At 42.0% G+C, this 13,657-nt stretch overlaps 1 protein-coding gene across 1 annotated transcript in view; it reads right to left on the bottom strand.

Moving 5' to 3' along the window:
• LOC142585598 (nucleolar pre-ribosomal-associated protein 1) overlaps positions 1-13,657 on the bottom strand; it is a 68,430-nt gene that overhangs the window by 25,136 nt on the left and 29,637 nt on the right. Inside the window, exons 16-21 of the mRNA XM_075696483.1 lie at positions 12,476-12,537; positions 11,336-11,493; positions 8,731-8,952; positions 6,352-6,573; positions 3,456-3,852; positions 1,888-2,236 (exon numbers count right to left, since the gene is read on the bottom strand). Coding sequence (XP_075552598.1) covers positions 1,888-2,236; positions 3,456-3,852; positions 6,352-6,573; positions 8,731-8,952; positions 11,336-11,493; positions 12,476-12,537 — 1,410 coding nt within the window. The remainder of the gene's footprint in view (positions 1-1,887; positions 2,237-3,455; positions 3,853-6,351; positions 6,574-8,730; positions 8,953-11,335; positions 11,494-12,475; positions 12,538-13,657) is intronic.

Below are 13,657 nucleotides of genomic sequence, written 5' to 3'. Positions count from 1 at the left end.
CTATTGCTTATTAATTTCAGAATTATTTTCCAGTTTGAGAAAACAGGAGGGTTTTCAAACTTTATGGCAGATGGTTTCTGTGGGTTATCGTCAGCTAGTCGTAAGTCAAATCTGCGTGACAGACAAAAGCGGGGAATGTGCATGACGTCAATCAGCATCGCTCCGCGTGGCCATCAGCACCGCACATGTCAACCATTGTCAGCGCCGACAGTACAGAGTCAATTATATAAGGAGACCCATAGCAAGTTCGCAGCCCCCCCCCCCCTTTCTCTTTTCGTCCCCATCCATCTGCCGTCTGTGAAAGTGCGTCTGCAGCTGGGGGGCAGCACTGTCACATGATATTTTCGAGCCCACCATGTAAATCCAAAGATAGTCTTGCGATAGGTCACACGAAACTATGAAAAGAGACCATTGTGCGCTTACGAACAATGTTCGAAACGGGGGGTCACCGTATGGTATTTCGCAAAAGATGGTGGCCGTAAACATGGAACAGTCATCCTGTGCACACGCTTTCAACAGTGAGGCAGTTTGTTGGCTATCCGAGGGTCATGCTACCACTCTGAATAGATTTGCATTAATTCAGTAACCATAACTTCATTTGCCGCACACGGCAACACAGCTCTGATTAGGTCGAACGGGCTAGACAGTGCGGCCAACGGTGTGGCAGTGACAAAAATTTGCCAGTGCCTGATTTGATAACGGGCCACAAACCATTGCATAAAGCGTATCGCTAATATGTTCTTGCGGGTGGCTCATCAGTTATCGGTCGCGAAACTGCGTCTGTGTGCTTGCGTGTGGGTAGAGGGCTCCCAACTGCACGAATCTGCGTGCTTGAACACTGAACTCACATATTCGATGTGATCAGTGTGCCTTCCAGTGACTGATCAGGGCGATCTTTGCACATGCTCTCGTTCTTTCCCTATGTGCTGCTGTTGTAGGTCTGCCTGCGTTGCGTTAATCATTTCGATGGGTGTCGTCAACCAGGACAAATCTTGTACCGATAGAGATTGCACACCGTGGGAATGCTGTGCGCATCAAGGCACCAACCACGGCTAGGTCATTCACTGAACGTGCCGATATTCGAAAAATCGAATATTAGATTTTCAACTCTCAAATCACATTATTCGAATGTTTACTATTCAATTCAAAATCGAGTATTCAAGTATTTGCAAACCCCAATATGAAATGGCGGAGAGCTGAAACAACTCATACTTACACATTTATTAATATTATTTTTTTGCATCAGAACTGCTGGGGCATTTTAGTGAAGTTTTTCACCTGTCCCATTTTTTGCTAATATGGTCTACTAATAGCATATATACACACTTATATACATAGCATATATATGCGCTCGGTGTCTTATGTGTGCGTATTTGCTTCAGTCTGTCCATTCATTACTCTTGCACAAAAACTCTAGTACAAAATTAGAGGGGAGTCTATGTTAGTACTACTGTACTGGCAATGTCCCCATGGTACACTTCGACATCTTCACCAGCTTGAGTCGGCTACACAATAGCTAGCCTCAAAGTTGCTAAACAACTGCAATGAAGCTGTTCAAGAAAACTGATTAGAAATTAAGGAATATGAAACAAGCATTCATTAATTGCTGCCCTTAAGTTCATCAGCACATGTTAACACTGTAACTGCGTGTCCTTCATAGACATCTACGAGTTCAACAGTAGACCAGATGCTATGCAACAAATCTGTGCAACCTTAAGCAAGTGTGGGGTGTACATTGTACGTATCTGACGCCAACCAGTGCACATGTCTGTGCTCATAGACATCACACACACAATGTGACTTAGTGTCACCACAATGTGAAAGTGACTGTAGTCCCAGACAATAAGGATGCTAAGATACAATATTTTTTTTAAGGAAGGAAGTAACTTGCCAAGTTGGCCAAGCTTCATCAGTGAGTTCAGGCACACTGTCATATCATCGATTACTTGCTGTGTCATGCCTTTCTTGAGTGCACACACACGCTTCGGCAGCAGCAGAAAGGTTTTGGTGAGCCACGCAACCAGCTTTCGTGAGGCACTATCCTGCGACAGACCAAGACAGAGGCTTCGCAGGAATCCTGCTAAGCTGGCCATTGAGAGGTGTGACACTGTTGGCTTGAATGAGCTGGGAATAAGCCGCTGCAGGTCTTGTCGATGCTGAACATTGTGCTTCATAAGGAAGTTGACAACATCAATACCTGCCGAGGTCTGGTCCTCCAAGAGGCGCTTGAGGTCATCTGTGGAATGAGCCAGTACGTGATCAATATGCAACTGGTAACAAGTGTGCAAGATACTTGTGGATGTGAACCAGTCAAACAGCTGCTGATTGATCTGCCCATACATAGATACAAAGTGTTCACATTCACAAATTTGTATACATGCAGCTATTATTAAAGACTTATACAAATTATTATAGATGATGAGCCTTCCAGAGAAGAGAAGATGCTGGGACTATGGCTTCGAGTGCTTGCACTGTGCAAAGCCACATAAGCGCTGCTGCGTTTCTTGAGATGCAACAGCCTATATGACCGCTTGTGACGAACTCAAAGCTGAGTGCTTCACTGCAAGTGTGTGCATGTGTGCGTGTGTGTGTTTATGTGCATGCACATGTGTATGTATTCATATTAAGAACTTTTGCCTCCCTCTCATCTTTCACTCTCCTTTCCTCAGTAGAGGATAGCCAACTGAACTCAACCTGGTTTACCTCGCTGCTTTTATTTTGAAGACAATGACTTTCCCAGCAAGTTACCGCCACTTCTGTGTATCAGGTATGTAGCTTCTGACATGTTTCTAGCCTCTTTCATGGGCCGATCTCGCAGATAGTAGTCTGACTATAAGTGCCATTGAGCCTACTGTTTATATGTCACTGGATATGCATCGTTCTTCAACGAACCTCTTTCACGCCAACTTGGGTCTCTTGGTATGTGGCGCTGGATGTGTGCAATTCTTCAATGACAAAATAATCATTAAAAATTTATCTGGTGGAGGGCGAAATCAAACCCGCATCATATATTCAGACAAGATTGTCTGATATATACAAGATGTTTCAGCGAATGCCCTTAAAAAATCTTAAATGTTGCCTGTGGCAGATAGAGCAATTCTAGTTCATGAGGTAGTCTACTATAGTGAGGGAGGCAGACCCACTTGGAACGAATTCTCAGGATGACACCAGTTCTGAGAAATTAATTCCCGAACTTTCCTGAGAAATACACAGGCGTTCCAGTTAGTTTTGTGCTTGAATGCATAAAACGGCGTTTTTGTTAATAAAGTAACTGAAACACGAGCAAGGAACCCTGCTGCATACACGCCTCATACATGAAGTGTCTCTGCGGTGGCAACATGGTGTGTTGCTTTATTGCTTCAATGCTAATCAAATTAATGTCAACACTCATCGTAACATGGGTTCCGCCTAAATTCTTAAAAATTTTTTAGTGGTTGAAAGCTTGAGAAACTTGCCGGGCCCCAGGGCGAACACGTAGACAGGCCGGAACTCCAGAAATCGCAGGAAGGCTTCCAGCAGGGACCCATTGCTTTGGCTCTCAAGGATGGCAGAGAGCATGTTCTGAATGACAGTGGCTGAAAGGAGCGGGGTGTCCTGCCCACTGCCTTTGGAAACACAAGTCAGCCAGGCACTGAGCAATGGCTCCAAGTTGTTCTTGCACTCAGCTGGTGTGCCTGCCACTGCCTCAAGGAGTTTTAGTATGTCTGCCTCAGTGAAGACACTGCTGAAGGCCTGCAACACCTTGCTGCTCTCAATGTGTTTTAGTAATGTACCTGTAGAGATTTTGGCCATCGACTCATCCTTAAGAAAGCACAGGGATGCTTGCAGCCCCTTTGGCATGCTAGAAGTGCACTGAAAAGAAAAAAGAAATGCAAGTGCTGCTGCTTTTCAAAAGACCTCTCAAAGTGGTCTGTAACACTCTTTCAATGAGGTAAGTAAACCTGCCCAACCACTAGGCAATGCCCTCATGAACACCCAAGCCAAATATTACTTCATAGTGGGAGAAGTGTGCAGCCCCTTCTGTCACAATTTTCACACAATCTAAATATCTCATAGCATAGAACATAATGCTGCGAGTTTTACATATGGGCAATCCTGAAACCTTGATTAATTCAATGTTTTCCTTTAATGCCCTTTTCCAAATGTAAATAATTTCTACAGTGCTTATCTTTTCTCTGTCCCATTAACTACCATATAAATACACACCTTTTGTTAATTCCTGCAACATTTAATTTATTGTTTTCATTCAGAAATATTCAAGCAGTCACATTTGTGCCTGTCCACATGTCGGGTGTGTCCTCTCCGTGTATTCTTGTAGTTCAGCAGCACTTCGACAAGTACAACCTCAGACTTCCTAGCTGACACTTCAAGTATACATGGAGCCCTAAATGTTCTAAGCTTACTGTATTTTTCAGCGTATAACCCCCCATGACATACAACCCGCACCCCCAATTACAACAACACAGAAAGAAAAAGAAAAATGCGCATGTATAACCTACGGAAATAGCTTCATACAACAACACGAAAGTTCTTGTGAAAAGTATCTGTTAGCAAATGCACAACTCATCCACATCGTATCTCTGGCCAACGGCTCTCTCTCTCTTTCCCCCTCCCCACCTCTTCAGCGACGCCGATAAAGCTAAGTTCACATAGCGGACATGATCGTGAACAAATCAGTCACATAACAGGTAATGCAAATCGGATCACTTTGCAGCTAACAGTCACACGACAAAGAATGACAGTGCAGACGGAGCAGCCCTTGCATGGGCAACGGTGATGGAGCAAACGCAACCAAGCCGTTTCGCGAAGCACTTTGCCTTGACCGAGGGTGCACCACGAGCATGGGTGAGGTACATACGATCATGTGATATGCAATCCGCAAGCTCAAATTGCAAATTGGCCCATCGTGTGAAAGCTTTATTATCAGCTTCTCTGGTGCTAGGACGGCCGTTGAGCACAGGTCATTGTGATCCTAGTTATAGTTTGCCGACACCACGTGCACTATTCAGAGTAGGATGAGATTCTCTAGGAGATAACGAAACTGAATGGCGGAGTACCTAGCCTTAAGGTGTGGCTTCACGGCAGCGTGCTCTGTATTGCCATGAAGCCACACTTCAAAGTGAAATTCGCACATGACCCGCACCCCGACCTTACTGTTATATTTTATGAGTTTTTGTTGTGGGCTACACATGAAGAAGTATGGGACCACCACTACCTCGTGTGCATTTCTTCATCAACTATTGTGCTTGTCTACATGTCGTGTATGCCCTTTTCATGCGGTCTTGTGGCTCAGTAGTGTGTTTTCAACATCCTAGCAGTTGTATAACTTACATTTTTGTTTGTGACTGACTGCATGCACACATATTGTCACGTGGTCGTGACGTCAAAGAACACAGTAGCAATACTGTGAAAGGCAAAAACTAGCTTTTATTGGGCGAACCTGTGCCCACAAAACAGGCTACACTTAAAGCACAACGAGAGCGACGAACACAGTCGGCGATCGGCGAAAATCTGATCAGCGGGTCAAGCGTGTCGGCTTTTATACAGCAGTCGTCGAATGTTCCAGACTAATCGTTCAGACCCGCGTGCCTTCCACAAAGTTCTACACCATTCACGTCACGCGATGAAATCAGATAACACAAGGTTCGGCAACAACAGACAGCCGGGTAGAAGCATCGATAACTTTCCAGAAGCTTCAGATACATGTAGGCGCGTCCCACGCTGTGCGATTACATTTGTTAGGCGGCGAAACGTGGTCGCCCGATAAAGATAAGTACACGTGTCAATATGCATGCATGTGCACGTATGCATACACGTGCATACGATTGAGCGAATCAATTAAGCAACAGGGATACTACAGCTGCCATCAAAAATCCTTGCATAACATTATTGTTGTGTGGTAGTGAGAGTGAAGAGCAAGACAGTGCCAAAACAGTGAGCCACGCATCTAAGATATTATTGGGCAAACTTGTGCCTAGTCAAGAAAAAAACAAGAACAAAAAACACTCAATGCACAATGATAGTAACAAGCACAGTAGTCTGTCTTCGAAATGTGATCTACGAGTCAAGTGCGTCGGCTACATGACTTATTATGCATTGCAGCACAATTGTTACTGCTCAGTTACATGCCATAATGTACACTAGTACTCACATCATACATGCACTCAGACCGAAGAAGGTTCTTTTGTTATAGAATCTACGACAATAAAGCAAGTTCCAATACATGTAGGCACGTCTTGCACTGAGTGATAACTTTGTAATAGTGGTTAGCCAGTGAAAAAACGGTCACTGGAAAAAGATATACAATGTACACGTGTCAATACATGAGGAAGCTAAGCTTTTGGCACATACCTGCATGACCTGAATGATAATGTCGAGCACGAAAGATGAGTAGCCATGTGCAACAGAATGCAGGCCGTCTTGCGCATCATAGAGGTACATTGAGAGAGTCATGTAATCACGAAGCAGAGCATTAAGCAAAGCAGCAGGCTCCTCCTTTTCTGTCCTTAGTTCGATGGCACGCTCAAAGATGTCCTTTAGAACTTGGATCACGGAAAAAAACTCCCGCACGAGCTAGATGAGAAACACGACACCAATGAGTACTTGTTGGTAAAAAGTCACATGAGAAATATAAGTAAGGAAGTGTGCAAACATGGACAAGTGAGTCTTAAAGCAGCAATAAATTACTCAAACAAGCTCACATTAGAGCCAATCTGGATCAAATTAAACAAAGTAATTTGAGAGCTGATGAATCTGTAATCACGAATACTAATGAAAGCATGGGAAACTGGTACAGCATTAAGTTCTCTTTACAACTTGGTCTGTCTGGAACAGCAATTTTATTTTGTGGCACAAAGAAACCTCAAGAAGTTTCAAGTCATTCCAATAGCATAGCTCAAATACTTGACCATGTCCTTTGAAGATCAATTGACTTAACTAATGTTCTGAGACATGCGAGTTTGAGCTAAAGAAGGTTTACTGATAGACATTTTAAAATTGTTGCAGCAAAGTACCTTGTTTTTAAACAGGCAGAGCTGACGTCCATGACACATTCGTCTCACTTTCTGAATATAAAAATTTGATGGGAGGCGTATAGAATGTGTTGCAATGAAAATAGTTGTAATTAGATAGTGAATAAGCACATAAGAGTTTCTTTGGCTCCCCTCCATGCATGTTTCCAATTTTCCTAAGCGAAACATATTTTCTTTACCATACACAAGTGCCACCACACTTCCGAGCCACTGCGCTTGTCTCGAGCAGATTCTCCTGCTGTGTGCAGCAGCACTTGCATATAACACATAAGCTTATACAGTAAAACCTCGATATAACAAAGTTTCACTTACAACAAAAAACTTTGTTACATTTCAAATTTCGTTTTAAAGTTGCAGCTGTAAAAAGAATTTCCCAAATTCCCAGAACATTCATAGTGGATAGTATCTTGTCAGTAAGTACTCATAAACAAGTCGCAAGAAGGTCGGGCCATAATAGAGCGGTTATGAGCATCAGCGTGCATGGTACAGATTGCATGAAGAGCAACACATTGGCCTGGCTCATGGCGTGCGAGATTTTAATGAAATTTGCATTTGTATTTGTTGACCATGCTCATTGCCCACAGCCATCATGAGATGGCATCCACAAATTAAAAACGAAAAGTGTAGAAAGATACGGATATTTGTCCTGAAAAAGAAATAGATCTTGCAGTTTCACCAGAAAGGCAGATCAGTGAGCGCAATGGCAAAGAGACAAGTACATGACGCAAGTTCGTAGTTTTATCGGTGTCACACACACTGAGAGAAACATGAACAGATTGCACTGAATAACCCCACTTGTTATAACGCATGCCAACGCAAGCAAACGCTCAGCACCATATCTTGAGAAAATTTTAGATTATGTAACCGCCAACACTAGACGTGCAGTAACACAATGCACATCAAGGCACTGACCATTCCGGCTCCCCCCTTGGCACTTGCAGCAGATTATCTCCAAGACATGGCATATGGCCCACATATGAACAGCCATACACAGCCAAGGCAAAGGTGGAGGAGGAGGAGCGTGTGCTAGGGAAAGAGGACAGATAGGCACACATCTTCTGCCCCCTTCCCCCACCCCCTTTCTCGGTCAACATTTTTATAGAGTTTGCAAGATTTACATGCCTGAAATGGCCAAAAACTTATAGAAATGGTTTTAAACGGAAAAAATAAGATATGAACAGAGTAAAAGACATGGACAGGCGGCCGCTGATTTTTATTTTTCCCGATGCTTCACTTATATACCCTCAGGCATGTGAACAGGAACATACACAGGCGAGTTCACATGTGATAGAAACCAAACCTAATCATATCCTATCAGACAGGAAACTAAACTTATGAGTTTAGTTTCCACGTCTTATTTTTTCTGCCTAAAACCATTTCTAAAAGTCATGTACCAACCAGCCCAACAGCAGATGTTACTAAGCCAAAAACTTTGTTAAATCAAGACTGTGTCACGAAATTACTTACCAAAACCACGAAAAAGATATACGCAGTTTTTCATGAAACTAAGATGGGGAATAAAAATATTTTTTTACATCACAAATTTCATTGAATTGAACTTTGTTATATCAAGTTTTGACTGTACGGCCATCTGTGCTGCCTTTAGAGATGTGTTGATGACTTGCTAAACCGATTCAGCACTGCTACAGTAAACAAGGCAATGTCTTCGAATCACACTAAGTATATATGATTCACTCACTTTTCTATTGCAGAACAACTTCCTTGCATAGAGCATAGCTTGGTAAAACAAGCTTCTGCATTCAAACGCACTACAGGACGAGACGTCTAAAGCAGTCTCCTCTGTTGAAAGCACCTTCTTTTTCGTGCGCTTTGGGACATAGAGCATGTCTAGAAACATGCGCTCCAGTTGTGCTTCCGAAGCTGTAAAGAACTCCTTCATGCCGTCCTCTCCCATTGGCCTCTGTCAGGACAAAAGAACAAAACAGAGTATGAAAAAGGCTAATATACTACAACATAAATGTACAGTTTTTGCCAAAAGTATATGAGCTATGTTGCCTACAACCACGAACTAACTACAGGCTAGAAAGTGCACTTTCTTTCAACTTGTACAAAAAAGTTTCAACAAGTTGCTCTTTTTTTTTCCTTTTTGTCGCTGGCATAAAAGTGATCCCCACCCCAATTTTTTCTGGCTACTGAAAGGACACTAAAGAGCAATACCAAGTTAGTTAGGCACATAAAGTATTTTATAACTTTATCTTCCTTTACTTTTGGGGGAAAACTTGATTGAGTGACGGAGGCTAAAGCTAAAAATATTTTTCTTGAATCTTGTGCCAAAGTGTCAATAATATGGTGGAGAAAACATCTTTATTTACAGGGGTTGCCTCTGGGCCTATGAAAGTATGGGGCAAACTATTGCACGTCTCATGTAAGAGATTAAACTGACTTCCTATATTTAGGAGAGAAGTGTGCGATATGATAGCCCATTTAGCCATTTCTGCTGACTATTTTCATCTTGAGTGCTAATCCCAGCTCAGGTGGCATAGCAACGCTGTACAATGGTGATTGCCGGCAGATGCGATCAGAATCCAGCAGATGCCATCAGAATCCACGATGTCATGTAAATGTGCTGCTTGCAAGGTGGTGTTACCAGCCATTCTTCTGACTTCGCATCTTTTTTGGCTTACCAAACTTCTGCTCCTTGTAAGACTGACACTTTTGGTATATCAGAAGTATGATTTAACAGTCCAGCTTCACTTAAGGTGTGTTCCAATTGTGGCCAGCAATGGAAACAGTGTATGTTAACAGCTAAGAAGGCAGCTTTAAGCCCAAGCAATGGAATGCATCTGGAAGATGTATCTGCGACTCCAACGATACCTTGTGTCAATGAGGATAGGTAATAAGAACACATATCACTATTTTCGGGTGCAAACCCAGGAAAAACACAACATGGCTTAGTAAGTGTGATTACATTTTTTTTTTTTTTCTCCAGACAACCACCCAGTCAAGTTCTTAAGCATTTTGCCCTGCCACCATCTTGTTTATACAGCAAAGTAGCCTGCATCGTTCTTGACTTCAATGCTGTCTTCGCAAAGCTGCCTTTTTTGCCAGCTTCGCCAGGATTGGAACGAGACTAAACATGGACACTGTTCACTTAGCTGTCTAATAAGCCATCTATGGCGAGTATTGGAACACAGCCATAATATACCTCTTTAGTGCCCTGATTACCAACATCACAGCTTTGCCATCATTGCTTCGATGATACACATTGCATGTTTGTAAAAAATTTATTGAATTAAAATTTTGTTAAAGCCAGACTTTAACTTAAATGCACATCACAACAATCACAACAGACAGACTTATACAACGTTGCCTACTTTTGCTAGAAGTCAATGCGTTTTAAGTGCTTCTTGAGCCAAGCAGCATGAAAAAGCTTAATACAATAGAAAGGAAGCCAGATACAGCATTGTCTTCCATTCTGTCATATTAAATTATTGTTTTTCCACTTTCCTCAAGGATGTAATACCAGCTCATCTAGCAAAGGATTTTCTCAAGTATTGTCACACTATATCGTAGTGGAATTCCCTACCAGGACCAACCTTATATTTATTCTTCAAATTTCAAGGCAACTAATGACCAATATCTTAATTGATGTCAATATCGTGCTTGGTCTACATTTATTGGCTTATTTATCTACTCTATGCTGTTACTGCGGCCTCACTGCTTGCTTGCCATATTTACCTGATTCTGAAGCAGACCTTTTGTCCAAGAAAATAGGTCTAAAAATTACCTGCACATTGCAACAGCATATGAACTCAAAACCACTTTCATAGCATTGGCAACAGCCTACACTCTGAGCCAGCGTAATCACAAGATGGCCACTGAACAAGCTTTGTGTAAATTAGTCATGACAACACACTGTTACATTATGAAAGCTCATTCAAAGGGGAAGTTATCTTAAGCGTTAAGTGAGCAACAACGAAAGTGCGTCACAGTTTTTCCGCCATGTCGTAATTTTGAGTGCGTCTGCTGGACAAACTGGCCAAGTGGTTATTCTACGTGTGGACCCCCATCTTGTTTGCGATGGTTGCGGAGTCATTAAAGAAATGCAGAGTACCAAACACAGTGGACCGCATGGATGACAACACATTGTTGTTCATAGATAGTGACAAAGACCTGTCTAACATGATGACAATGGGCATTAAGTGGAAAGAAATTTGTACTCTGCAAAGGTAAATTCTGTGAGCTTCATTTTTCTCTGACTGAAAAAAAGAGAAGAAATGCCAATGCTTATGCCGCCACAATTTGTCTGTGTTAATTCATGCACCAATTAAGCTATCACTCACCGTCACCGGTAAAACAGCAGATGACCAAATGGAAGCATAGCTGAGAAGCAACTTTGAAACAACATTCGAATGTTCATGAATAAATCTGCAGAAGACCAGAGGGTGCTGCTGGTGGTGCAGGATGGTCTTGACCACTGAGTAGACGTAGTTCTTGTGCACTGCAGACAGAAGCCAAGTGAAAAAGACAGCAACCCGCAAAGGTTGGAGTCCATTATGCAAACCTCCTGCAGCTTTACGATGTCCACAAAGTTTTTGCTTTGTTAGAGGGACAATAAAAAAATGTTAAAGGGCCCCTGAAACAGTTCGGACAAATTGTGTAGACGCATAGGGTACAGCTAAAGTTAATCATTCGCACTGCAATTTGTGTGAAACGTCTCACATTAAGAGAGCTATGGACGATTACAAGTTACCCTCCTCCACAGTCATGCATTTTCTCCTCAACTCGTTCACCAAGTGATTGGGGCTAAGCTCCACCTTCACTGGCTCAGAGCAACAGGTGTACATAACTCTTCCTGGAAATCCGCTGGCTGATCTCAGCTCAAATTTTGCATGGAGGTACCATTTTGCCTGAAGTTTAGTATAATAATACCGTGTTTTCAGGCATTACTTACTAGTTTCATTCCCAAAAAAATCCAAAGTTGGTGTATTCTGTGGCAACGCCACTCAAAACATGAATTGAAGTGAATGCTGGGTTTTTATGAGCCAAAACCACGATTTCCAAATGAGTTTTCATTATACAGCCCTTGATATGTCGCGCACCTAGGCGACAAGGCATCACAGCTAGACATGTGCCGTGGTAGCAGCGAAAACGTTATCACTCTGTGGTTCTGCTTAAAAGCGCTGGCATTCAAGCTGGCGCTCGCTTTCATTCCTGTAACATGGAATCGGGCAGCTCGCCCGCCGCTGTTAAGTTGATGGCTAAATAAAGCCGTACTGTTTCCGCTCCGCTGTTGCGCTGTCCTTCCGTCAGACATGACAGTCCTCTAACAGACTTCCCTACTAGCACTTAAAATAGTACTTTCAACAACATTTTCTTATTGAAATAGTAGTTATAGCTATCACATATGCATGTTGTACATAGCATTATATTTCTCTATTATTAAAACACCAATACATGCAAAAGGACTCTAAGTCGCTTACCTGTGTCAGAAGAACCTTCTATACACTCTAGAGCAGCCGGAACAAGAGGGCTGAAGTATGTACTGCAAAAAAGAAAGAGAGCAAATTCAAGAGTTTTAAAAATATCAGACATAAAGTTAGCATACACTATTTGTCGTGCAATTAAAAATAAACGAAGGAACCAAAGCAGTGTTTAAGGTCACAGTAAGCCTTTGGAAAATTTTTCTAAATCTAGAGTTTTGGTCACCATTCGGAAAAAAAAGAAAATTTGTCCAAATTTAGAGAAATTTTAAAATTTACTCCGAGTCATCTAGCCTTGGATACTAATTTCATAGGTTTCAAGAGTACTTTCTCATATTTGTGCCATTTTGATGGAGGTAAAGCACATTGTTTTCTTTAATGGAGCAAGTTTACAAGCAATAGAAAATAAAGCAAATTATTGGTTAGATAAATCAGCATTGTGGCTGCACGTCAACCGGTTAGAATTAAACGTTAAGAAGATGAAGTATGTAATATTTAGAGCTACGAAATAAAGCAACAGAATATGAGCCAATAATATCTTATAGCACAAGCACCATTCAATGAGTTTCAATGTGCTTCCTTGGAGTTATATTTAATGTGAACTTGTTATGGATCAAAAACCTTATGGATCAAAAGTTTCACGATCAGTGAGTCTATTAAATAAATTTAGACTTTTATTACCAGCATGGCTTAAAAAACAACTGCACATCACTATAATGCAATCTCATCTTCATTAGTGTTTGCTGATATGGAGTGATATAACACTCAAAAACTTAAATTCGTTTCTCCTGCAGAAGAAAGCCATTACAGCAATTGCTAACCTCGGCTACTTAGAAAGTACAGGCCAGTACTGGAATGATTTGAGGATATTATCTACATCTTACTTAAAGAATTTGTGGCTAGCGCTCAACACATATAATGCAATTCATAATGAACCTCATTTTCTTCCACCGTAAAGTCGGCGCGTCCTAGGCCAATCACGCACTCTGAACAATGATCCCTGATCGCACCCTAATCGTGGCGCAGTAAATACTCACTTGAAGCTTTACACAAAGTATTTATTATTGCGATACCAATTATATGGACACTCCAGGCACACCTCTGCCGTCACCGTGAGGTTCCGTATGAGCGAAAGCATGTGAGGCTTTGCCGGCAAACGCTGTTCAATCTCGCATGCGCGAG

The sequence above is a fragment of the Dermacentor variabilis genome, chromosome 6 (assembly GCF_050947875.1).
Source record: "Dermacentor variabilis isolate Ectoservices chromosome 6, ASM5094787v1, whole genome shotgun sequence".
Classification (NCBI taxonomy): domain Eukaryota; kingdom Metazoa; phylum Arthropoda; class Arachnida; order Ixodida; family Ixodidae; genus Dermacentor; species Dermacentor variabilis.
The sequence above is the reverse complement of the archived record's forward strand: the minus strand, read 5'-3'. Positions and strand labels throughout refer to the sequence as shown.